The following is a 26,866-nucleotide window of genomic DNA, read 5'->3' as shown; positions in this document are numbered from 1 at the left end:
TTCTGCTGATTCTTACTTTGTGTTTGATTTTATTCCTTTCATAGCTATGTATGACTCCCAGTGGTTCTTTCTCCCTCCCGGTGATGGGACCAGTGATGGCAGGACCCCCCGCACACCAGGGAGCCTCCAGGACTGGGGTCTTCCTTCCTTCACGTGGGTAGTGTCCTTCCCCTCCAACCCCATGGCTGCTGTCATCTGCAGGGACTGGGATCTTCCAACTGACAGCTCATCCTAGTCTGGCTCCCCCTCCCCCACGTACAGCCCAGCCCTAGCCCTAGCCTTAGTCCTAACACTAACCCCTAACCCTAACCCCTACCCCAAGTCCTAACCCTAACCCAGCCCCTAACCCTAACCCTAGCCTTAAGCAGAACCTCAAGCCAGAACGAGAACACAAACCCTAACCCTAAACCAAACCTTAACTTGACCCAACTGCTAACTCTAACCTTATCCTACTCCTGCTCCTCCTCCCCTCTAACCCTAACCCTTCTCCTCCTTCTCCCCTAACCCTAACCCCAAACCTACCCCTAAACTCTGGCTCTGGTCCTGACCCCTAACCTCTAAACCTAAACCTAACCCTATCCCTACCCCTAGCCTTAACCCTATCTCCTCCTCCTCCTCCCAAATCCTAACCTTAGCAATAAGCCTAACCCTAAAACCCTAACCCTAAAGCTACCCCTTCCCCTACCCCTAACCCCTCAGCCCTCACCTGAAATCCTAAGCCTAACCCCAAATCCCTTAACCTGATCCCGACCCCAACCCCAACACTAACATTAACCTTGAACACCAACCCCAACCACAACCCCAACACTAACCCAGAGCCTGCTCCTGCAGGAGGTCCAGGACTGGGTCCAGTTCCACCAGCCCTGCAGGGAGACCCTGTGCTTGCTTCTTGGTGTGAAGAGAGGGAGCCCCATCTTGGAGGTCCAGTTGGAAACTGGGCCTGGCCCGGGTCTGGGAGGCAGTAACGGGGAGAGGGAGGAGAGCAGGAGAAGTGGGGCCGAGGGGAATGGGGCCGAGGGAAGTGGGGCCGAGCGATGTATCCCCGGCCCGGGCCAGTGGTAGTCCTGGTTGAGTGTGGACCCGATTGCTGGTGGGGTGGTGGCGTGGTGGGGTGGGGGCATTGGGGATGGAGACCTGGCAGGGTGGGCAGGGCAGGCAGGGCGGGCAGGGCGGGCAGGGCGGGCAGGGCAGGTAGGGCGGGCCGGGGGGGGGGGGCGGGCCCCTGCCCGGCCCCGCCCCCCCAGCCCGGTCCGGCCCTGCCCCACTGTCCAAGGGCGATACAGCAAGAGACCCCGCCCCAGCGTCCGCCTTGCGGGCGGGAGGAGGAGGGGCGCGCACGCGCAGACGCGCAGACGCGCAGACCCCGGAAACCGCCCAGAGCGTGTAGAAGCTGGGCGAGAGCCGGGTGTTCCCGGACCAGCTCCCGGAGGAGGAACGCGGCCTGGGGTCTAGGCCGCCGCGGGTCGTTGTCTCCGCTGCCGCCGCCAGGCAGGTAAGGGGGCGCTGGTGGGGTCGCGCATGTCGGGGAGTCGCCGGGTGAGGCCTGGGCTGTGCCGTTGGGGAGGCGCACAGGGAGGGGTGTGTGGGTGAGGTCCCGGCCGCGCTTCCCGTTAGGGCCCTGAGGCGGGTCCGGGCTCACAGCCCTCGTTCGTAGTGTACCCCGCCTCCCCACATTAGTAGCCCCTGAACGCCGCGTCTCCGCTGCCACTTATGCCGGGGTTTGGAGAAGCAGGTGCAGCTCCGGGAGGTGGGAGGGCGCCTGATGGCCCCGGAGCACCTGCGACCGGCTCTCAGACCGTGGCCTGCTCCCAGGGGGCGGGTGCGGTGCGGTCTCGGGGCCGCGGCGGCTGCGGCCGCGGGGGATGGGGGCTGCCCGGTGCGAGCCCCTGGATGTGTACCCTAGTCCCGCGCGGCCTGGACCCCGCCGGTCTTGCTTCCCCATGTTCATGGGGTGCACGTGTCGCAGGCAGCCTTCTCCTGGGAGGCGGGCGCGGTGCTGTCAGGTGGCGGGGGGTGGTGGGGGGCGGGGCCACTGAGACTCCCCCCCCAGGGGCGCGAGGTAACCGTTACCTGAAGTCACTATTGTTTTACTTTCCCAGGGGCTCCGGCGAAAGGATGAGGGGCGAGTTCCCATCCCGATCTCGGAAAGCAACCAAAACGGCAGCAGCGTGGCCAACCTGCCGCTGCCTCCGGCGGTCCACGAACCATTCAAACCTCCCGCGCCGAGAGGTACCCGGCGATCGCGATTGGCTGAGCTGGACCAGCGCCCCTGGGCGGGGCCGGCCCCCACGCGGCGGTCACGGGTCCCGCCCCCACGCAGCGGCTGCTCGTCCCGCCCCGCTGGTGCGCATGCGCGGAGTCCCCACAGGAAAGAGTCTGCGCACACCCCCGGCCGGCCTTCGTCTCGCGCCGCGGCTGCGTCCCCTGTCCTCGGAGGCTTGTCGGCTCGGCGAGACAGCAAGAGCTGCGGCCGGCAGGGGGCTGTGCGGACCCAAGGCGGCTGCGGTGGCGCCGGCCTGTGGAAAATGCCAGCAGGCGGCGCTTCGGTTCGTTGCTCCCCGCCCCCCCCACCCCGGAACCCCGTGCGACCGCCGGGGAACAGCCCGCCCACGCAGGGAGTACCGCAGCGAGACGCTTCGGCGGGAACGAGGCCGACGGCCGGCTGTGCCGGTTGCGCCCCTGAGGTGAGTACGGCGGCGGCGGCGGGGCGCGGGGTGCTGGAAGGAGGGGGATGCGGCGGCTGCCTCCCGGGGCCCCCGCGGGGGGAGGGAGGCCCCACGGGCCTCCGCGGGGCGGGGAGTGCGGGCGTCGGCACTCTGGGGGCCTGGGGCCATGGCTGTGGGCGCAGTTGAGCACCTCGGAGCCCTGGTCGCTCCCCACCCTGAGCACCCTGGAGTCCTTGTCTCTCCTCACCCTGGACACCACGGAGCCCTTGTCGCTCAGCACCCTGAGCACCCCGGAGCCCTTGTCGCTCCCCAACTGGGTACCCAGGAGCCCTTGTCACTCCCCACCCTGGGCACCCCTGAACCCTTTTCGCTCCCCACCTGGGCACCCCGGAGCCCTTGTCGCTACCCACCTGGGTACCCAGGAGCCCTTGTCACTCCCCACCTTGGGGATACCTGAGCCCTTGTCACTTCCCACCTGGGCACCCCGGAGCCCTTGTGGCTCCCCACCATGGGCACACCTGAGCCCTTTTCGCTCCCCACCTGGGCACCCCGGAGCCCTTGTCGCTACCCACCTGGGTACCCAGGAGCCCTTGTCACTCCCCACCCTGGGCACCCCTGAGCCCTTGTCGCTTCCCACCTGGGCACCCCGGAGCCCTTGTCGCTACCCACCTGGGTACCCAGGAGCCCTTGTGGCTCCCCACCATGGGCACACCTGAGCCCTTATGGCTCCTCAACCTGGGCACCCGGATTCCGTTTTCGCTCCCCACCCTGGACACCCCAGAGCCCTTGTCGCTCCCCACCCTGGGCACCCAGGAGCCCTTGTCGCTCCTCACCCTGGACACCCCGGAGCCCTAGTCGCTCCCCACCCTGAGCACCCTGGAGCCCTGGTCGCTCCCCACCCTGAGCACCCCGGAGCCCTTGTCGCTCCCTATCCCTCCCCTGGCCCCAAAGCTGTGCCCCCTCTGCTTGGGCGCTCTGGTGACGGGCGCGGAAGCCTCCGTGGACCTTGGGCCGCCGCCAAGCCCGCCCCGCGCCTGGACTCTCGGAGTCGCCCGCGCCCTGCGTGGCCAGAGCGGGCTGGTGCCCTTGCCTCCCGCAGCCCCCCAACTGATCTGACTCCTTTATAATTTGGAAAAACTTCCAGTCTCACAATGTAGGTTCTTTTTCCATTATAGGAAATTATAACTCTCCTTTGACAATTTTGTTTTCTGGTAGTTTCTTTGACGTGACAAAGGGATGATTTTATTCTTTGGAAAGTCCAAGCCAACCAAATGCATAGTGACATTTAGGTCCAAGGCCAAAACAATCAGTTTCTTCCCATCACTGCTTATGCTGTGGACATGAAAAGCATAAAAGTAGCAAAGAGAGGCACCCTTCATTACAGATCTTTAGGCTGCTTAGTGGCTCGTTTGGGTAGCATAGGAGTTACAGAGAAATAGGAAAGACATCGCCTAATGTGTTCTGAAAGGTGGCTTTTTGTACAACTGTATACACTGCCCTTCAAATTCTTTCAGGTTGCTTTTATAAAATATAAAATTGAGTGTGTAAATATATATATTTATGTATAATATATATTTTGTTGCATATAAATATGTATATGTTGAACGGAACATGTCTATATTCCATTCAATATATCATCGTAATAAATGACCAGGAGAGAATTAGTTTTCTGAAATAAAGATAGCCAATGAGTAGCGTTCTTTCTGGAATAAATGAAATAAGCTTTTCATCCTCAGTATCTTTGCTTTGAAAATGGGCGTGACTTCTGCTCGTTCCCAGCTCCGGTGTTCCTTCTCCCCCCCTGTGTCTCTCAGCGCCTGTCTTGTCTCTCTCTCTCTCTGTTTCTCTCTCCCTCTGCCTGTCTGCGTGTCAGTCTCTCTGTCCCTTTTCCTGGATGCATGTGCGTGTACATTTACATGCGTACCTGTGTATTTCTGGGTTTGTAATGTTAGGGCCCGGGGCAGGTCACTTCTGAAAATGCCTTGATGACATACTGATTGTTTTCATGTTGCTGAAGTAAAACCTTCTTTGCAAGTTGTGCGAGCACTTTGGTGGGGTCAGGTCTAAGGATCGGCACTGCCGGGGAAGGGCTGCCGCGCCTGTGGCCCTTTGATGCGTCCTGCACACTGTTTCCCTGGAGAGGCGTGTCTGTTCTCTCGTCCCTCCGGGGGATCTGCTGGGGCCTCTGCCTCCTCACATTGTCACCAGTGTTGGCTGTCACCAGGCTAAAGACCTGCCAGCATCATGGTGACCAGTGCTGTCTCCACAGTGTGTCCGTCTGCCTGTGTCCTCCCCCGAGAGGTCGAGCACATGTAACACACACTGGCCACCTGCTGTGCCTCTCGTTGGAACTGCCTGTGTGTGTTGTGTTTGTTTAGAGCACTGGGTTTCGAGAGGTTCTAGGATCCTGGGGATGTGTAGCGTTTCTCCAACATTTGGTTCTGAGGAACGCTTCTTGCGGGTCGTGGAGTGTCTTTCCGGGTATATTTCTGGGCTTTTGCTGGTTTCTTGATTTGCGTGGTTTTGTTTTTGCCCCAGGAAGAGCTAAGCATCTCCCTTCTGTCTTGTGGCTGTGGTGTCCCAGGGGGAAGAGCAGCGCCTCCCCCGAGGTTATGCAGAGAGTTACCGAAAGGGCTTCATTTTGCACATGACATCTTTAGCCCACCTGGATTTCCCTTTCCAATAATCAAAATGCGATTTCAAGTGAAAACAAAAGAAAACATCACCAGCCCCCGCTTAAGCCACGTGGGCAGGCACGCAAAGCCAGCTTTCCTGTGGCTTCATTGACAGGGAACACCCAGGAGAGGTAAAGACACCCAGAGGGGAAGAGGACTCGGGGCTGTCAGGGGCTGGGGTGGGGTGGGGGAGGGGGGAGTGCGTGTTCTGGATCCAGTGTTTTACTTTGAAGAAAGGAGTGGTGTCAGCCTGCATGGTAGTGTTGGTCGCACGGCATCGTGAAGGCACCTAGTGCTCCTGAATTGCACAATTTCAGAGGGACCAAGTCTATATTTTATTAAAGGAAACTTAAAAAGGCAAAAGAAAGGATGCCATAACCGATATGAAACAATTAGAGGGAAGTGAAGAAAAACCAAACACAAATAACTTCAGGGGAAGGGAAGTCAAGGTCAGGTGCGGGAGGGGATTCTTGGTGGGATTTTGAAGAAGAAGGTGCGGGTGGGCGCAGAGGGGGCTCAGCCCCAGGGGCTGGTGACGCCTGAACTGGCACTCCGTGGTCCAGCGGTCCAGCTGCAGGTGCAGCATCTTCAGGACGTTCGGAAGCAGCGGGAGCTGCGGGATCTTCAGGAGCAGCAGGAGCTGCGGGACCGTCAGGAGCAGCAGGAGCTACTGAAGCGGCAGGAGCTGCAGGATCTTTGGGAGCAGCGTTAGCTCAGGCCACAAGGTCGGGAGGGGATCCTGGGCCGTCTGGGTAGCTCAGTGTGACCACGTGGCCCCTTAGAAGTGGACGAGGCAGGCGGGGTGGTCAGGAAGATTCAAAGCATGAGGTTGCTGTTTAAAGCTGAGGGGCCACAGCCAGCCTAAGGTTAGGACGCCCCAGACGTCAGGCAGTGACGAAGCGATCGGCACTCCCACAACCCACTCCCAAACCCACTCAAACCCACTCAAAAACAAGGGAATATTATTCTCAGAACTCCAATGCAGAGAGGGTATAGCTCAGTGGTAGAGTGCATTCCTAGCATGTGCAAGGCCCTGGGCTCTATCTCCACTACTTCCAGTAAAAATAAATAAATGAACTTAATTATCCCCCCCCAAAAGAACAATTCCAATGCAGATATTGAGAAAAGAGCCCTGAAGCCACTGTGGTGCGTGAGCTGAAAGCCTCCTGCAGAGCAGCAGCAGGTGCGCAGTTGGAGACCATCCACAGGCCCCTTCAGCACCACTGTTCCGTGGACAGCAGTCTCTGTCTTTCAAAACACTATTGTAAATAAATTCAGAATTTCTGTTCACTTTATTTGCATTACGTACATATGTAGGCTCATCTTGTTTTAATTGAGGGTGTATTTCTAACTGTAAAATAACCTGTCTGACTATAAATAACTTGTATATCGGGACAAATGAGAAAGTCTGAGAAGAGAAATACTGGATTATCTTACCACTAAGAGATGACTAGCGTTGACAATACACATTAAAACTACTACAAATATACATATGAGCCCATGTTTACTTTCACAAGTTGGGAGGATCCCAAGTATTTAAATTTTACATGTTATTGTAGGAGTGTTTTCTAATTTAATGGAAGTTTCTTCTAAATCATAGTTTTAAATTGTTCCGAATTCTTCTGGGTCTGATATCATCCGTTTAAGCTGCACAGTTTGATTGAATGTTGTATGAGTTAGTTTCCTCTTTGTGTATTACTAAGATAGCACTCCTTTTGCATCAATCTTCAAGACCAGCACTTATTTTCTAACAGTGATTTTCTGGGACAACACTGGCAGAGAGAACTTTTGGCACTGCTCCACATCTATGCTGTAAAGTTCAGTGCTCACTAGCCGCAGGTGGTTGCTGAGCACTTGAAATGTGGCTTCCCAGACTGAAGAAGTGACCTTTTAGCTTTATTTAATTATAGTTAATTAAAATTTAAATAGTCACATGTGATAAGGGACTATTCCATAAGAAAGTTCATAAAATACAAAAGAGTAGGCCAAAAGGTTCTAAGATTTCTTTAGCTGTAAGTAAAATTTTAAATTGGGTTATGTAGATCCCAGGGGCCTTCCATTTCCTTCTGAAAGAAAAGTGTTATTTAAACATTTCTTTCCTTTCAATTATTTTTGCTTATTCCTGAAAAATACCTGTGATTCTTGCCTTCTCCATTCATGTTCTTTCTTTTCCAATCGTCGTCCTATTACACACCATGTAAGCTGAATCTTAGTATGCTGCTCAAATTATCCACATACATGCCTCTTAAAATGGCCCATCTCCATTTTAATGGCATCATAGTGTAACTTCATCTCCAGCCTTTCTCTCTTTATACCTGTTTCATCCCAAATGTTTATTGATATTTTTATTCCTCTGTCATGGAAAATTTTCCCTCTGTGAGTCATCATGACCAGGTTACCTTTTAATAAACCAGGTTGCTTTTTAACAAACATGGTGTTTGATTTACTACTTGTCCATAAATTAGACACGAAGATCCATCATGGCTTGACCTTAGCCCAAGCCTGCCCTTGGGATGGTATTTTAACCTACTCTGAGTTTCCACTGAGTGATGCCTGGGCCTATTGCCATACAGACAAGAGGGGGAATTAACATTCAGTGCTCCCAGTCCAGGTTTCTGGGAAGCCAAGCACTCACCTAAGTGTAGTTCTGGTATATTGAGTAGGACCTGTCTTCTTCCAGACCCTATGGTTTTGTGTCTTGGAACACACACAAGAAGATCACAACCCTGAACTCGAATCGCTATTGGGGCTATTCTTGTCTGCTTTTCTAACAGACATGCGTGTCTGTGTTTTCCAGGACACAGTTCTTAACAGCAAACCACAGTCTTTTTTCCTGTCCCTCTGATTCCTGGTAGTTTCTGCACCTAGATGGATGTGGTTAAATGTAAGAATATTTTGGTGAGATTTGAAGTTATAAAATATATAAAGATAGCCTTGTCTGTCTATAAATGTCTTGTAACTAGGCATACTGGGACAGTCAGGCAGGACATCTATTTTATTGTTCTTACTCATAAATTAAGACCTATAGTTTCTAACAGTTTTATTCCATTAAAATTTCTCTTAGATTATGCCAGTAGATTGTCTTCCAATTTTTTGTCTGGTCCTTCTCAGATCCAAAGTCAGTTTTCTAGACTTTTCTCTAGGATAGTAGTTTTGGGGCTTTGCAAATTGCATTTTGCAGATTTCTTTACCAACTGCTTTCCTTCTTATATATGGAAACAGGAGGAGTCCTCAGAGGTGCCAGCGGTAACTACACACACCCTGTCCTGGGAGGTCTGACTACTTACTCTGTGGGGCTCCTCTGCGCTTTAAGATTCTTAATGACTCCTCTGCCCTGGGTCCCCACCCTTAAGAATAGGAATACTCGTGAAGGCATTATCTCTGGTTTCCTTGGAGTTCCGTTATTATCCACTGATCCCTCTAGTATCTTTGTAGTCAGTTCCCCATTTTAAATTCACTTAGAATTCCCTAGTGTAGTTTCTGTGTTTCTAACTAGACACTGGCTAGTATAGTTATCGCTCAGTTTCCAGGCATTCTGTATCCTTTGTCGTGTGTGTGTGTGTGTGTGTGTGCGTGTGTGTGTGTGTGTGTGTGTGTGTGTGTGTGTGTGTGTGTTTGCCTTCATAGGTAAATTAGTAGAACACGGGAGAGACTACGTGGAAGGCTGTTGGGAAGATACCATTGTGATTCAGAAGAACAAACTATTTCTTTAAGAAGTTTATACTTAGGGCCTTCCCTTGATAAATTCAAAAGCTCTTTGAACTATGTTAGAATATTATCTGGCAAAACCCATGTTCTTCCTGCTACAACTCATTGTTCATTTTCACAACTGTCAGAGTTACATTTAAATTTATATCCACTGTTATCTTTTTGTTCTTGCTTCCTCTCATGTGTTTTCTTCTGTCAAACAGTTATATATGTTCTCTTTGTGGCCATACACTTACAAAGCTGCCTCCTCCATCCCATGTTCCTACATTTGAGATCAAGCCAATTGATTTTATAATGTGAGCATGGCCTCCAGTGTGCTTAGTAATGTAGTTTCTCTTTATTTTATATTATTTGGAAATTATCCTCAAGATTTTAAGTGGAATTATTAAATGGGATCATTAAACAGGACCAATTACACCAGATATGATTATGTCGATGAAGGTAAGCAGGGAGATAATTTAACCACTCTGCAGGCTTCCCTGTATTCTCTCATTACTTCAAATCCCAACATGAGACGAGACAAATAGGGTTCCAATGGGAAAGTTAGCACGTCCTCACTCCAAACACTCTGTTCCACAAAGACCCAGACTGAAACTGTGTGTCGGCGAATCTACCATGAGACCGGGCAAGAGACTGTGCACACGATTACTATGTGGTCTGTCGGTCCTTAAGCACTTACACAGGTTAAGAATTCAAGCCCATGCCTGCGTGTATGTCCCATACTGGGGACATTTATTGTTCGGTAACCTCTCTCATTCTGCTTTTTCTTCTCAGCAGTCATTACTTTCATTCTTCCCTCTATTCATTTAGCCTTTGGTCTCTGAGATTCAAAGTCTATACTAAGGTCCACAGTGGTCCACGTTCCTCGCTCACTTCTCTCCTACCATTCCCCTGCTCATCTTACTCAGATCTTACGGACTTTCTTGCTTTTCCTCAAATTAAACGCTCCTTTTCATGCCTGAGGCGTGTTGCATATACTGGTCCTTCTGTCTGGGATGCAGTTTCCCTACATCTTCTCGTGGCTACTTCCTTCAACTTTATTCGGGTCTCTGCTCAAGTTACTACACCCCCAGAGAGGTGATCCCTGACCAAATGTCTGTGAACCTCCAAACACTTCCTTGCATGTACCTGACTAGGATATAGCATATGCTGTACTTTGGGATTCCCTGGCATCCCCACCAGCATGTATACTCCGTTAGGATTTGGAGCTTTTTCTATCCAATCACTACTGCATCCCCAGTAGTGACTGGATAGTGCCTGACATTTAATGGAAATTATGTAAATGAATATGTTTGGACAAATGAATACACAGCATTTAATTGGGCCAGGAAATTAAGCTGAGGACTCATGGATATAAAAATCAATAAAATTTTTCTGTACTCTCCTGTACCTTTCCCTTGGATTAGAAAAGCAGCAATCACTGGTGGCGGCGGGGGTGGGGTTGGGGGGGGTGGCTGTTATGAGGAAGGGGAGGGGGGTGGTATGAACAAAACCTAAATAATAGAAAAAGGATCCATGTCTGTTTCAGTTTCATATGTCTTATCTTTTGAGATGCAGTGAAATTTTGAGATATTTTTGAGGATTAGGCTTAGCTCTATTTACTGAGAGTCAAGTAATATCTGGAACAGAGGAAGTAAACATCAAAACTCTACCTACGTGCTTTGCTGTTTATGACAGCCTTCAAATTACTCTCTGATTTATTTCTTACAAAAATCTTCCGAAAATAGCAAAATTATCATTCCTATTTTACAGCTAAAAGTGCAATCTGACATTAAACCAGGTGCCTATGGAAAAAAAGGCAAGGCGTCATTCCAGAAGCCCTGATGCTCTTCAGTAAAGCGTTGAAATAGCACCAACTTAACTGTGGGTAGTTACCTTATTTGTAAATACCCCCAACCTGTTGGGGCTCATGTTTTACTTTAAGTCCTGCTTTTCTGGGATGTTACGAATCATTTATCTGCACCATGGGAGGTTGCACAAATTCGTGATTACATAGTCGTATTATTTTTGTTTGTTTCTCACTGCAGAAGGATTGCTAATTACTCACCCAGGTCCTGGGAACAGCATCAATCAGTTATTTAAAAGTTAGGAATCTAACCAACACTATCATTTACTCCATTTCTTTAGTTTAGTTTATTTCAACAGACAAACACAACAATTCAACATCTTCAAATTTACATGTTACATAAAGTTTTCCTCTTTGTAGTTTATTGCAATATTTTTTCCTTTCCAGAAAACTCCAGATCCTTAGCTGTAATGCTCTCAGCAATAGACCACCTAGTCTTGTGCTATAATTAACCGATTCCCAGGAAATGGAGACTTTCCTCTAGGCTCAGGTTGTCTTTTTGCTCTTATAGCAAACCATCCCTGATCAATAAATACGTAGAAATGACTGAATTACCCTACACATAATACTGCTCTCCAAATAAACCATCACTATATTTTGATGTCTGATTTATATGTGGAGCCCCCAGAGAAGGTTAAAAAGTGTCATTTGGATGTAAAAATTATGACTTGAAACCTTTGGGATAGATACGTGTATTTTTTCTCAGTACTATAAAAAATAAATTATAGGTGTTTTTATTCTATTCTATTTTCAGTCCTATTTTTTTCTTTCATGTGGTTTCATTGATTTTATTACTATTGGAGTTTTATTTTACACGTAACAAGAATAGAAAGGAGATTGATTTTTTTCAGGATTTTGAAAAATACACATGGAATTAGAGCAAAAGAAAGAACACAGGGATAAATGGAAATTCTCAAATGAAAACATATTAAAATGAGAAAAGAAAAATACATCTAGTGAATTTACTCACAGGAGCTTTACTTTGTGGTCAGTTCCTTGCTCTTTCTTGTTTTCACCCCCTCTCCTCCTGGCTGGCCTTGTCTTTTCTCCATGGTGTCTCTGACAAGCCCTTCTCTTTGGTTCGCTCCGGCTTCCTCTGCCCATCCCTAGAAAGTCCAGGCTCCCCAGAGCTTATGCGTGGGTCCCTTCTCAATATGATATATTCACGGTGACTTCTTTCAGTCCAGCATTGCCACCTTCTGGGATTTGCTGATGACTTTCCGTGATCTGACGTGAGCTTTGGTTTTTCTCCGTATTTATCTGCTGTGTTCCTATCTGCTTACTGGTTTTCCAAATACTGAATTCTCCCTGTAATACCACTCACCCCTCATCAAGCTGACTTTCCTTCTTCGGTTAAGAAACACCACTATTCGCTCAGCCGCGCAAGAGGAGAGACTCAGAATCATCTCAGACACTTCTCTCTCCTTCACCTAAAACATTCAGAAAAAGAAATCACATTATTGTGGAAATTCTAGTTTTGTGGACTTTCTAGCAATTCTGTCCTGGTCTCTTCAGTCTCTCTGCCTTAGTCCATTTGGGCTGCTACGACAAAATACCGTGGACTGGGTGGCTTATAAATAACAGACATTTATTTTTCACGATTCTAGGGCCTAGGAAGTTCAAGATCAAGGTGGCAGCAGATTCAGTGTCTGCAAGAGCCTGCTTTCTGGTTCGGAGTGCCTTCTGGCTGTCTCCTCATGGGAAGGAAGGGGTGTGGATCGCCCTGGAGGTCCCATTATAATGGCACTTAATCCCATTTTTGACCAATCCACCATCAGGGTCTAATCACTTCCCAAAGGCCTTGGGTGTTAGGATTTCAGTGTATGAATTTGTTTTCATGGAGAACAAATATTCAGTCCATGGTGTGTACTGTTACTGTCTTGAGACATTTCATTCAACTCTTTTTGAAATCTTGCCTTTTCCTCGACTTTATTGCATTGTAAATGAAGAAACAAAGTTTTCTTTGTAAAACCCAAGTATGACTGTGTTACTCTCATATTATTTTTATTATCCACAATCCAAATACCTTTCACAAGGTAGCCTAATTATTGTTTCAATCTCCTCTCCCCGCAGTCTCTCATGCAGCATTTGTGCCTTTCCAACAATGACTCTCCATAAAGCAAAAGTCAATTTATTTTCACTTGCACTTGCTTTTGCTCGTACTTCATTCCTGTTACTCAGCTTACCATTCCTCTGCTTTTCCTTCCGTAGAAACTCCTATTCTCACTTCAAGATACAGCTCAGATGCTTCATCCTTTACTGACTAACACTCTTGGACAAGTGGGAGGATAAATGCTGCCACATCTGTGCTCCGTTTACGTAACACCCACATAGTGTTGGCTATGGTAGACGCTCTGCAGCATTGAGTGATCTCCATTACAGCTAAATTCTAGGCTTCTTTAAAGGCTAACACCTTGCTTAGTTTTTAATACGTTACGTGTTTTCCTGTATTGGAAGCACATGAGTTACATACTGGAAGCTTAAAAAAATATGTTCTACCAACTGAGAGGGAAAACTTTGCTTTCTTTTTAGAGAATAAATTCTTAAACTTCTGCTAGAGAGAGGTCCCCGGGGAATGGTCACTTTGGTTCAGGCCAGTGTCATGAAGTTCTAGTTACAGGTCTAAGTATGAGAGTAGAACCCACTCTAGTCCAACAACGCACACTGAAACCTTAATTGTCAAGTCTACAGTCAGCTCCTTAGTCTCCAGTCCTGTTCTCAAATTTAAAATATCACTGCTGAAATATTTTAGATCAGTGCTAAAATAGGAAATTGATAGAAACTAGGGATTATGATAAAGGCAATATTTTTGTTTTGTTTTTGTTTTTTAGTAGCAATAAAATGAAGTATTGCACTGAAGTAGACCTTAAATGTTCTTTGGGACTAAGTTAGATTAAGAGAGTTGCTTGCCTGTCTGCTTGATATAACTACCTGGATGTCTCACAGTTCTAATTTACCAAACCCCAAAGAGAAGTAATCCTCCATTCACATCATCCCCAGTTAATAAAACCTGTCTGCACATCTTAATTAATAGATCTCCCTCTTTTTATTATGGGTTATTACAAGATACTGAATATAGTTCCCTGTGCTATACAGGGGGACCTTGCTGTTTAAGTCTTTTATGTAAAATAGTTTGTATCTGTTAATCCTGAACTCCTAATTTATGCCTTCCCCTCCTTTCTGCTTCAGTTAAAAAACATTTCCCTTTTCCTACATCACTCAGTCTGAACACCGAGGAGACATCTCTGATGCCTCTGCCCCATCACTCCCCGTCATATTCACAGGCAGCCAGTCCAGTCAGCTCTACTGGCAACTTGGATCTCAGATTCATTCATTCACTTCTTTCTATCTTCACAGCTCACATCTACTCTACACCACCAGATCTCCTGCATGATTGATGTAATAGCTTCCCAGAAGGGTAGTCTTGCTTCCATTCTTGGTATTCCCCTCCACCAAAATCAATTTTCCAAAAGCAGTCAATGCTCTAAATACAGAAGTCAGATTATTATACTTCCTTAGCATAAAAGTCTCCAGTGGCTTGTCAGTTTCCCTAGACTTAAGTCCACGCTCTTCACTCTGGCCTATGAGGTCCCAGTCAACCTGCCTCTGCTGCTCCAGCTGATGTAATTAGAGCTTTAGAACAACAGAAAACTAGTATTCCATTGTATAAATATACCATGTCTTCTTTATCCAGTCATCTGTTGGTGGACATTTAGGCTGTTTCCATGTCTTGGCTATTGTAAATAGTGCTGCTATGAACATTGGGGTACAGGCATCTTTTTGAAGTAGTGGAATCTACAAAAAGAAGAAAAAAGAACATAAATACAAAACAGAAACAGACTCATAGAATACAAACTTGTGGTTGCCAAGGGGAAGGGGCGTGGGAAGGGACAGACTGGGAGTTCAAAATTTGTAGATACTGACAGGCATGTGCCCAGGCACAGAGTCACCCTCACTTAGGCCTCATGCTGTGAGATTGGAACAGCACATGGACTGTCAGCTGAGCCCTGCCTCTGCTTTAACAACGGATCTCTAGCAAAGTCACACAGCGTTGGCCTGAAAACTCCCTGCCTTATCTTAGCGTACGTTCTATCCTAAAACTGTATCCGGCAGCGCCACCTGCCAGCGCGTCTTAGAAAACACAGACTCTTCCCTCAGTGAGGACACTTGTCCTGTCTCTTTCCGTAAGGCCTCTTTGACATCAGCCAGGGGGAGAACGCAGGCCCCCAGATGCCCTCGTACTCCACACGCTTCTCCACTTATGTGGAGCCAACCCAGCCCCCAATGCCTGATCAGAGCCCTCCCGTGTCCCCGTCATGCTGTGCAGCGATGTAGGTGGTCACTGTTCATTCCTGGGGATGAGAGGACATACAAGAGCAGATTTCACTGAAAATGTGCGGGAGGCGAGATGGGGATCGTGATGGATGGTGAGCAGCTGGCAGCCGCTGGAGCACGGGTGTCCTGGGCTCCCCGAGGCACTGACTTCTGTGGTTCCAGGCAGATCAGACTTTGGATGGGTTGGATTCCAAAACAGCTGGCAGTCGTTGACTAAGAATTGGAGTTTAACCAGCGAGGAAGTCCCAGACCAACCCCCAAGAGATCTGTCCACCGCTCGGGCTTTGTAAACATGCGCAGGGCCGCCTGCAGGCACAGCCACGCAGCGTCCCGTCCGCGGGCTCTCACTCCCCGGGGCACGTGCATTGGGCAGTGGGCCCACCAGCAGCCAGAACTTGTTTCTTGCCTCCCACCAGCAACTCCCACGCCCCCTGAGGCCCGGGCACGAAGCACACGTCTCAGGGGACCACCCCCACGTCCTGGGACTCCTGACGAATATACCGCGGCCTCTCCTGCCGGCCTGGAGCGCCGGCTCTCCCCGCCGAGGCATCAGTCCCAGAGAGGCCCGCAGTTCTGTCTTTGGCCCTGGCGAAACCGTGGCTGCACAAGCCCTTTGCACTCGGCATCGCATGCCGTGAAGTTCCTAATTGTGTGTCACTTACTTTGGATTCCAAGACACGCAGCATGCGCAAAGGGACAGGCCCCGGTCACCACAGGTCGTCCGCCGGCTGGCCGCAGAGCGTCCCGCCCCGGCGGGTCCTGGCCCCCCGCGCCTCAGTGGCTCCCGCACCCCTCCTGCAGCGCCCCCACTTGGCCCCGGCACCCTCCCCGTCTCTCGTGCACACTGACCGCACACCACCCTGCACACGCGGAGATGATGTAAGGTGATCATGGCCACCTCTGAGCAGCAGATTCCACTCTGATTTAAGGTAAACCCAAAGCCCACTCTTGGGTTCTCTTTACTCACTGAGAAGGGTTGTGGGAACCCTTCAGCCCTTCCGTGTCCCTTCCTGGGCACAGAGTGGCCCGGGTGACACATCCTCCCACCAGTAGAGCTCACTGAGAACGCTTCTGTAGACGTGGAAACGAGATGTCTGTGTCAGAAGGACAACAACTCAATATCACTGGGTAACTTCTCATGATAGATTTGTATAATCAATACGGGTCTATTTTTACGTCCACTGGACACCGTAGAGCACCTTCCAGTCTTTTCCAAGATTGTTAAATTGAGACAAGTCATTGAATAATTTGTCCTATTTTTATTTAGAAACAAAGTGAATGGACTGAAATGTTAAATGTGAATGTACGTTTCTTAATTGCAACTTTTCTACTGAGTGTTTGCACTATACTTTCTGGAATCGTATTTAACAAAAATAAAGGCAAAAAAAATTGCTTGACTAAACTCCGTGGCCAATTTAATTGAAAAACAGACGACTGTGTGGATGTTTTAAAGACAGTCCTGTGTGTTTCACGTACCCTGTCATTTTCTACAATGCAGTCACCCTGTCCTCCTTCGGGGCCCTGGCGTGGGGTCTGCTCCCCTCCTGATGAGCAGCCCCATCTCGTGACAGGTGGGAGCAGTGGATGGGCATACTTTGGTGCTCAATTTTTGCACCTAAATGTGAGATTCCAGGGAAGAAGATTTGAATTATTTGTAATTCCTCATGACTAGTCTCTCTAACCAGTGTCTTCCCGCTATTTTAATCTTTTATAAAACAATAGGAAAAAAATCTTGCCTGCCTGAAATGAAATATGGAAGTTAGGGTCCAGCCTCACTGTTGGTCTGTGCCCCATGCAGACCTAGGGAGTCCTGGGCCCTTTGGGCAGATGGGGACGGCCACCTCCAGGCAGAGGCCTCGGTGAAACAGCACAATCCAGGGCTGCTGGGAACAGCATTTAGTAGAGTGAGTGATGGCTGTCATTGTGATTTAGAGAAAAAAACCCATCCCAGCCCAGAGTGGAGTGTGGGCCCTAATTGAGGCAGATGCTAATTCTCCTGCATCCTCAGAGAATGTCAGTGGGTGCCTCTGTCCCCCTTGCAGCCCTCCACATGCTTACCAGGGGGGTTTGGTAGACACTTTTATCAAAGTAAGAAGTTCTCTTCTTTTTTTACTTATGGATGGATATTGACTTTTGTCAAATGCTCTTCCTACGTTTAAAAAATATTCTTACAGATGCCTTCTCCTTCAGTGGGTTAATGGAGTGAATTGGATTGCTTTTCTTGTATCAAACAATCTTGCCTTCTTTGGGGACACTCAGCTTGGTCAGGATAAGTTTGATCTCTTTTTGCTTTGTGTTTGGGATCTTGGGGAGATGGAGATCGTGAGTGCAAGCATCATAATGTTCCTGTCTTACGCACTCTGTGTCTGATTATGGCACTACGTCCGTTGTCCATGTAACTTACAACAATTAATACAATACACATAGATTGTCTCAGTTTCTCTGGGGGCTTCCAGCCCAGAATCTCTCATCAGGCTGCAGGTGCTGCAAGGCTGTCCTGGGGAAGCCTCGGCTCCCCTGGGCCCGTGGATGAGGGTGCCCTCCGTCCTCCACCATCTCATGTGGCAACTGGCCCCGTGAGAGGAAGCACGGGGAGGGCGAGGGAGGGTGCGAGCAGGACACAGGTCACAGTCTTGTGCGACCTAATCTAGAAGTGGCACCCATCCCTCTTGCTGTGTTCTGTCTCTTAGAGTCACTAGGTTGGCCCACATGTGAGGAGAAGGGGTTATGTCGGGGCAGGAACCCCTGGCTGCAGGGACCCCGGGAACACCTGGGAACAGCGTCGGAGGCTGCCCGCCAGAAGCATCAGGGTCGTGCTAACCTCAGAACAAGGGTTGGAGTGGAGCCCTCTTTTTCTGTTTTCGGGAGAATTCTGTCTTTTACTTGTCTCCTGGCTACTTTAACATGTGTATTAAAAATCGAAAGTGAATTAGTATTTCTGTCATCCTCCCGAGTAAAGGCTGATCCTCTGTCGCCCTGCCCCCAAAGACAGGCAGGGTTATTATTGTTGCTTTATGTAGACCGTGTATTTTCTGGGTTTACGCAAATGTCACACATGCCTTTGCTCACCTTTATTTCTCAGGTCTCAGACCTTATATCTGCAGTCATTTTTCTTCTACTTTAAGCATGTATTTTCAGTTTCCTTGAGTAAGGATCTCTTTCGGTTAATTTTCTGACTCTTTTCTTTTCTTTTCTTTTTTGAAAAATATCTTTATTTTGTCCTTTTCCTAGGCAAGGGTTGCAAACATTTTCCATAAAGGGCAGATACTGTTTTGGGCTGTGGGTGTCCAGTAATCTGGTCTCTGTTGCAGCCATGAAGGCAGCCTGTGGGGAAATTGTAAAGGACTGGGTGTGGCTGTGCGCTAATAAAACTATTTACAAAGACAGGTGGTGGCCTCCAGGCTGTCTGACAACCCCTGTGCTAGGGAATACAATTTTCAGTTCACCGTTACTTTCAGTCAGCCCGTTAAAAGTTTTATTATTCTGGTTTTTGGCCTTCACTGTTGCTAATGGGATGTCAGCAGTCAGATTCATTTTCACCCAAATGAAGGTAATAAAATCTTTCCTTTGTAGCTGCTTTCAAGATCTTTCTTTAGTGTTCCTCAGTTTCACTCTGCCGTATTAAATATCTGGGTTTATTTTTATTTTTCCTACCCTTTTTGTACTGCTTTGTTTTTGCCAGGTGGTGAGGGTTAAGGGGTGGGCTTCCTGGCTGAGAAGTGTTCTTTCAACAACTCTGGTAAATTCTCGGACATGATTTTTTTCAAATATTGCCTCGCCCGTATTCTCCATGTGCTCTCTACCTACAGCTGGGTTCTGAGTGGTGTTAGGTGAGAAGGTCTACCCCAAATTACCTCTAACCCTTCCTTCCTGTTTCTTCTTCCCTTTGAGCTTCTGGGCCGTGTGTTGGGTAATTCCTTCAGGTCCATCTTCTTAGTGGTCTAGTCTGTCTTCATCTGTGTTTAATCTGCTATTTGCTACATCTGAGTTTTTCATTTCTACTATTTTTTTAGTTAATTTCTGGAAGTTCTGCTTTGGGTTTTCTTATAGTCTCTTATTCCTCGGGGATACTTTTAAGCTTTCATTTCTTTAAACATAATATTGGGCTTTTTTCCTTCCTGATTCTCTCTCATGGTGCCTTCTTTCCTTTTAGATAATGTGAATTTTTAAAACTACAAGCCGACCATTTTCCTTGGAAAACTTTGTGTAGAAATTCTTTGAGGCCAAGCTCGACGTCACTCATCAAAAGAGGATTTAGAACTCTGGGGTACCACCAACCTGAGCCACCGTAAGTGAAATTCTCTCCCTAAGGAATTTAGATCGCAGGTTAGCATTAATTCAGACTGAGAATCATCTCAGCGACCAGCTTCCTTGGTTATGAATCCTCAGGAGAGACTCCCCTTCTCATTCAGCCCTAAGTTTGAGAAGAGCTACTTCTTTGTTCTCTCCTCAGTTCTCACTCACAGCCTGCGTGAGAGGACGCCCTCAGAGCCTCATCTTCCCCCAGAGAGTCTTCTTTTCGGCTTAGTCTCACCCCCCACACACCCTGTGCAGTCAAGACCCTCAAAACTTTCCCGGGGAAGCTGACTTTGGGGTCATTTCCTGTTTGAGTTCTTGGTTTCACTCCCTGTTTGGTCCCTGAGGTTCCCTTGCTGTTGCGTCAGTGCAGCCAGTGCATCAGACACAGTACGAATCAGCGTGTAAGTTTTTGTAGGAGAAAATATTTGATATGCATTTGAAAGTGGCAGTCCTGTTATTTTTTTTTATGATAAAGATGTTTTACGTCCCAAATCAATTATTTGAGTGAAAGAAAAACAGTAGAGTCTACCATGTGGTTTATATGCTGCCTTGCTGAAATAGTAAATATATTTATAATTTTTCTGTGGGTGTTTCTGTGAGTATCACTTATCTGAGATTTGCATAAAGTAGGAGGTTAAATCTTTTGTTTTCCTTGGTATTAACCCTGATTGGTATTCTAAACAAAAATAGGAATGCTTCTAGGGAAAAGACCATGATTTCTAAATACATTTTCTCAATTTGGGATTTCTATCAGTTAAATTTTTTTCTTCCATCTTTAAAGATTTTATAACGGAAAAATGAAGTCAAACATTCCTGTGATTTTTTAATGCTAACTTTTCTCTGCAGTAAAAATGTTTAGAGCATTGATTGGGTTTATTAATCACTAAAATACAGTCCTCAGCCTCAGCACCAACTGAGCAAATAAATGCTTGAATGCAGATACAAATGGAAACTAGAATCGCTTGCTGACTCACATGAGGAAAGATGTCAGTTTGTTATTTCTTCTTCTTATTTCCAGCTTTATTGAGATATAACTGAAACATAACACCGTGTAGTTTAATACACCACTCCAGCCCCTGGCAGCCATTATTCCACTCGCTGTCTGTATGAGTTTAACTTTTTTTAGATTCCACACATGAGTGATCTAATTCAGCATCTGTCTTCTTCCGTCTGTCCATTTCACTTAGCATGATACCCTCAGTCAGGGTCATCCGTGTGGTCACCAGTGGCAAGACTGCTGTCTCCATCATGGCTGAATGATAATTCTGTTGTGTGTGAGAGGTACCTGTGCCTGTCTGGGTCTCACATCTCCTTTCCTTACCCATTCATCCATCAGTGGACACAGGTGGTGTCCACGTCTTGGCTCTGCAGTGAACACGGGAGTGTAGATGTCTCTGAGAGATCCTGGCTTCAGAGCCTTTGACTATTAACTCAGCAGTATGATCCCTTGGATCATAAAGTATACCTATTTTTAATTTTTTGAGCAACTTCCACGCTGTTTTCCACAGAGGCTGCACCATTCACATTCCCACCAACAGCGCACAAGGATTCCAATTCTATATCGTTACCAGCATTTACCTTTGGGGACTTTTTGTTTTATAATAAACATCCTAACAGGTGTGAGGGGATGGATGTCTCCTTGTGCTTTTGATTTGCGTCCCCCTGATGATTATGATGGTGAGCATCTTTTCCTGTACCTGTTGGCCACCCATACATCTTCTGTGGGTCATTTCCCTCAGTGGATTTGGCTGGTGTTTCTTTCTAATCTGATTCAGATCATGGCTCTGTGACAAGTATATCACAGGAGCAAAGCTTATGTGCCCCTCAGTGCACCCTACGGGATGGCACATGATTTCAGTGTGTCCACTGTGGATCACATTAACTTTGCTTATTGAATGTCATGTTTGCTAAACTTCTGCGTCACAAAGTTGCTATTTTTTTCCTTTAAGGGCAATAAGTATAAAATAATTGGCCTGTAATCTTCAAAGGTGTCATGTTTTTAAAAACCAGATTATAAAATAGAAGGAAAGGCTGAAATTCTTAAATGTGAGAGTAAAATAATGTCTGTGTCTGCCCCCCACTATATATATATGCAAACCTAGTTCCAGTGAGTACAGTGGCTTTACTAAGCAATCGATTGGGGATTTTATTTGAGAATAGAAAATAGTAATACAGGTGCATCTTTAATGAGTACTTCAGAGTCAAGCCTTGGGAAAGGATTTTTTAATTCTTTTTCATACAACTGTAATTTTTTCCCCTGAAGGTGTGATCATTGTTCACAGGTATTCGCAGAGGGACGTCTTCATCCTGTGCATGTGGAAAGTAACCTGAGAAGTCTAAGCTTCCTGCTCAACGACCCCCCAGAGCACCAGCCACTTGGCCTTCTGAAGAACTGTTTTATCGCTAATCAAAGAAGTGAGGGCTAAAAATATTTTCTAACAATATATACATGTGCGTGCCTTCTCTGAAAAGCAGCAGCTGTCAACATCATTTAACAACGTAGGAGCTTTCAAATTATTTTGGCATCAGATAAAGAATGTGAATTGCTATTTTCTGTTTTAACCCTCCCCAGGTTCTGGGAGATTTCACTGCAATTCTGTTTACAGTTTCTTGCTTCACAGCTCCCACAGAATTAGGGTCCTCCCTAGTGAAATCCTTCGGAGATGTGCACAGCTCTTAGACATTCTCTGACACTGCTCGTTCATCTCCTCACCGTGACCCTTAGTCCTCCCCCTTCATTGGTGAAAAGTGGCTAAAGTTAAAGGAGATTTGGGTGCAGAAGACCAACAGACCCCAGCCTGGACTCTCCCCACCTGAGCTTTCTTGGGCCCAGGCTCCCTGAATGCCGATGCTCCACTCCCCTCACACACCTGCTCCTGTGGGCTTGTGCCGTCGTCTGTGGTTCCCCACAGCAGCCATTCTGCCTGCCTCTGGCTTTGGCCCCCTGACACTTCCTCCAAGTCTGGTTTTGGCTTGTACTTTGCTGGTGACCGTTCCACTTGCACTTTGTGATCAGTCACCTCAAGCTAACTCTGTTCACGAACTTAACCATTAGCCTCAGCAATGCTCTCTGCCCCAAACCCTGCCCTCCTTGGGCATCCAAACCCTGCAGGCTGGGACGGGAGCTATTTAATCTCACGCTGTTTAATCTGTTTCCCTGCTTGTCAGTCTGGAATACTAGCATTTAGTACCTAGTGCCTGGTTTTTATCAGGCACCCAGTTATCATTTGGTAAATAATACATAAATATTTCGCGGGTGTTCTTAAACTGAGGGGTCTGTGTGTTTGCCCGGTGAAGCGTCATCAGCTAAATCAAAAAACCTAAAATGCAGAAGGTGGTGGTGCCCGGAGCCTGGAAACTTTCTAGCTTTATGTGATCTTAGGATGTGAAGTAGGTCTCTGAGAATGGGAAAGGCAAACGGCCAGACATGTTCTCAGTTTTAGAGTTAGGAAGATAATATGAGCAATTCTTAAATTAGTCCTTTTCTTTTATAGATAAAGTTTACTGCCCATGTTGAGCAGTATCTATCTTTTATAGCTAAAGTTTACTGCCCACTGAGCACCAGGGACAAGTAAAAGAAAACTTACAGAGGTCCTGACCACAAAGTTTATAATAGTTGACCCCCACGACCACCCTGGGAGTCGGTACAGCAGATATTAAATCACCATGTGTGGATAAGAAATAAGCACTTTGGGGAGTTAAATATTTAGCCCGAAGTCTCATCTAGGAGATGCAGGGATGGTCTCAGTCTTAGTTCTTTGGCGTGAAGATCCATTGCTCTTTCTAGAGTTATTCATCTTTAAATCCAGAAACATTAGTTACTTTCACCCTTGGCAATAAGTCTAGGTCATGAGAGTTGTCATATACCTATTGTTACCTGTTATTTTGTCTCATTCTTCCTACTTAAATAATATTCATGATAACATCTACCTTTAGATCAGATAAGAAGAAAGAAAAATGCACTACTTTGCGTATGTGCCAGGAGGAGGCTCTGAGGGTCTGCAGACAATGTTTTCTGAAGGCAATGGTTAGAATGCAGGCATATTTTTCTCTTATTTTGATTAGTGCCTAATGGTTCGCCAGCTCAGCTTTCCTCAGACTGTCCCACAACACTGATGACCAGTAACAGGAGAATGGGCGGCACCCCTCACAGGAGCGCTGGGAGGGCTGCCGTGATGTGTGTTCGGTGACTACCAGCCCTCATGTGCGGACTCAGGATGCAGATGCTGGGAAGCAGCCACGTGTGGATCCGGAAGGTCTGCTCAGTTAATGATCTCAAACCGCATAATTATTGAACTGAAACCCACAGCCTTCATGCTAACAGGGATCCATGCCTTTGTTTTTCTCACCTTTTTAAAAATTGTAGTGCTTTCCCTGCATGCAAATGAGATTCTTAAGGAAAACTTCACGTGATTTTCTTGAGGAGAAAAGCCTTGAGCTGTCACGCTGTAAAAGTGCAGTGCAAGAGCGGTAAGACTATAAATGTTCAGGGTTGAAAAAAAGGAGAGGCTTGGTTTCTGGCTTTAACAGAAACTAAATGAGATCAGGCAAATTGCTAAGCCACTCGGAATATTCTCAGTTAAAATGATAACTGTCACACACAAGAGTATGGCATAGGTGCCATCTGCAGTGCAGGTCAGAGGAGCTCTGTAAAGCACTCACGGCGAGTTCTCTGGGAGCCCCTTGTCACCCCCATGTCACAGATGGGGAGATCCCCCAGTGTCCCACAGCACGTCCCATCCAAGTTAGAAGAACAACACAACCCCAAGAGGGTTATGAATTCTAGTGTCCAACATGCTCAAATAAAGAAAATATGTTTTATATGGTTTTGAAGCAAATTTCCTGCTGAAAATTAGCTGAGTATTGGAATCATCCTTTACATGTCATTTCTCTTTACATCTTCACAGATGAGATTCCGTTAGGATGGAACCGAGGGCAGAGAAATGTTAAAGACTCAACATAATCACACACCAAGTTGTAGGCAGGCCTTTTAAAAATCACATGTAAGGAGTTATTAAGCAAATAAAGACGTATATCCTGGAGAAGTTGTCATAATCCATCTCATTGTTTTTTTTCAGTCTCTAAATGCTTGCTTCTAGAGGTAATTTAAAAATTGAGAAAAATGAAATGTTGTTTCAACAGTACTTGGAGGAGAAAAAAAACTCAATTTGAATGCAAACTCCAAAAATGCACCCATTACTGTCTAGCAGACAAGACCAATACCTTAATTTCTAGCATTATAAAGGGGACTTTTAAATGACACAGTGGAATGGGGGTGTGAGCTCCAAGGGACACTCCCCTCACGTCCTGGAGCAGCCAGGTGAGGAGGAAGACAAAATCAAGAGACCTCAAGAATCACGTCTGAACAGACAAAACTTGAACGTGTCCAAGCTACAAAATAGCAAATGCCCTCTTCCCCATAGTGTGAGTGACAGCTGCAGGTCCACCCCAGCTCACCCCTCCCTCCTCCTCCCAAGACTCCGTGAGACACCCAGTCATAGAACTGCCAGCCCCCTCAGAGCCTCCAGCCTAGAGCAGAGCCATTTCTTCAACCTCTCCCCCAGTTCACTTAGCACCAGCCAAATCCAATGATGGGTTCTTCCTAACAGCCTCTTAGGAGAAGCCCCAAGGGTTCCCCATGGTGTGTCTCCTTCTTAATGAGTAATAACTTGTGCCCTAGTGATGCTTGGCTGGAAGACATTAAGTCAGGATGTTGCCGAGTCCAAACTCATTCTGCTAGCCGCATGACAGGCCAATAAATTGGGAGACAACGTGTTGGGGCAAACAAAAGTGACTTTATTTGGAAAGCCAGTAGACCAAGGGGATGGCAGACTAATGTCTTGGGGAACCATCCTGCTCCAGTCCGAATACAGGCTCCTTTTATACAAAAAAAAAAAAAAAAAAAAGGGAGGGGGTGTGTGGTTGGTTGTTGCAAACTTCTTGCTGCAGGCATTCTCTGTTCTTGCAGCCATCCTCGTGGGTCAGGCCATGGTGTCCCTGTAAACCGCCAACAAAACAAAGGTTATTATTCTCTAGTTTGCAACTTCCCATCTCTACATGAGGGCAGAAGTGCTGACGTCCTTAAAGGTCAGAGCCTGGAGAACAGGCTCTCTTGTCTGTTTCAGGCTAAAGGTGCTGCACTGGCAAGACTGAGCTTGGAAAACAGGGCACAGTGGTTAAAGGAACAGATCCAGTACAGGGCCTGACCTGTTCTCTATTACAAGGACAAGTCACACAGGAGAGCCTGCTGACGCTTCGTGTCTTGTCCGAGTGGCGGTCACATTTGTGTTCCTGTAATAATTCATTAAAGCACACATTTATAGTTGCTAAACTATCTCCCCTGTAGGTAGTAGTTTACGATTCAATTTTTAATTCTGCACTGGATACAGAGATACGTTTCTTTGCCCAGGAATAAAATATTCCCTTCTATCAACTTACTGGGCAAGATCATATACAAATATCAATACTTAAAATATTTTTACACCCTAGGAACATGCCCCATGTTTAAGAGAATGGGATAAAAAGAGGAGCAATAGGCCAATATTCCAAGATGCAGTGATAGTTTACATCAGCACAAATATCCCTCTGTTTTCTCTGGTCAAATGCATTTGAACGCACGCTCCCAAGTCACCAGAATGAATGGGGTAAAGACATGAGCCCACGCACGTTTCACTCAGTGGGGGAGACGCTAAGGGCTTCTCACACCGGAGGAACAGCCGAGAATGTCCAAGATTGGGTGTTTCCACCAGCAATAGGACCTCAACGTCAGGCAGACTTGCAGGGACCCAGCCTGAAGGAGACTCTGCCATCTTCCATGTGTGTCCTCTAAGTTTCACTGAAGGCAGCTCCATCAGCACTGGAGGCGACGGGGTCAGGGCCAGAGTGAAGACCAACAGGGATGCATTTGTGGGTCAGCCCTAGAAGTCTACACATCTCGTCACAGGCAGCAGCTCCTCGGCAAAATATTTGCACTACGGAAGGGGAGCAAAAAGAATTTTTAGTGGAGAGCCATCCACCTACCATCCGTCCCCATGTGAGTGAAAAATGTGACTTCTGTTATGTGAAGTGCCTCAAATTTTTTTTTTTCCCTAGGATCGCAGCTGGTGTTCAGCAGCACCGGGTCCACCCCCGACTGGCAGTGCGGGCACCCCTCCAGCTTGCAGAAGGTGATGTTCATGATGTTTTCCTGCAGTGTGAGCACGTCCACGGCACCCACCGCCTTGTCCACATCGAAGGCGCTCAGCCGCCGCCAGTCCATGCTCTCCAGCCACGGTCAGAACTGGGAGAAGGGCAGGGGGCCTGAAGCCGCGCTGGGCGGGACACAGGCCATGGTGGCC

At 47.4% G+C, this 26,866-nt stretch overlaps 1 protein-coding gene across 1 annotated transcript; it reads left to right on the top strand.

The window, feature by feature from the left end:
* The first annotated feature begins 1,375 nt into the window (after positions 1–1,375).
* On the top strand, positions 1,376–24,584 carry LOC140697476 (uncharacterized). The gene is made up of 3 exons (XM_072965306.1): positions 1,376–1,492; positions 2,100–2,684; positions 21,812–24,584. The coding sequence occupies exons 2-3, from the start codon at positions 2,116–2,118 to the stop codon at positions 21,858–21,860; spliced, it is 618 nt and encodes a 205-aa protein (XP_072821407.1). The 5' UTR covers positions 1,376–1,492; positions 2,100–2,115; the 3' UTR covers positions 21,861–24,584.
* The last annotated feature ends 2,282 nt before the right edge of the window (positions 24,585–26,866 follow it).

Source organism: Vicugna pacos, chromosome 7 (genome assembly GCF_048564905.1).
Source record: "Vicugna pacos chromosome 7, VicPac4, whole genome shotgun sequence".
In the NCBI taxonomy this organism is placed as follows: Eukaryota; Metazoa; Chordata; class Mammalia; order Artiodactyla; family Camelidae; genus Vicugna; species Vicugna pacos.
The sequence above is the reverse complement of the archived record's forward strand: the minus strand, read 5'-3'. Positions and strand labels throughout refer to the sequence as shown.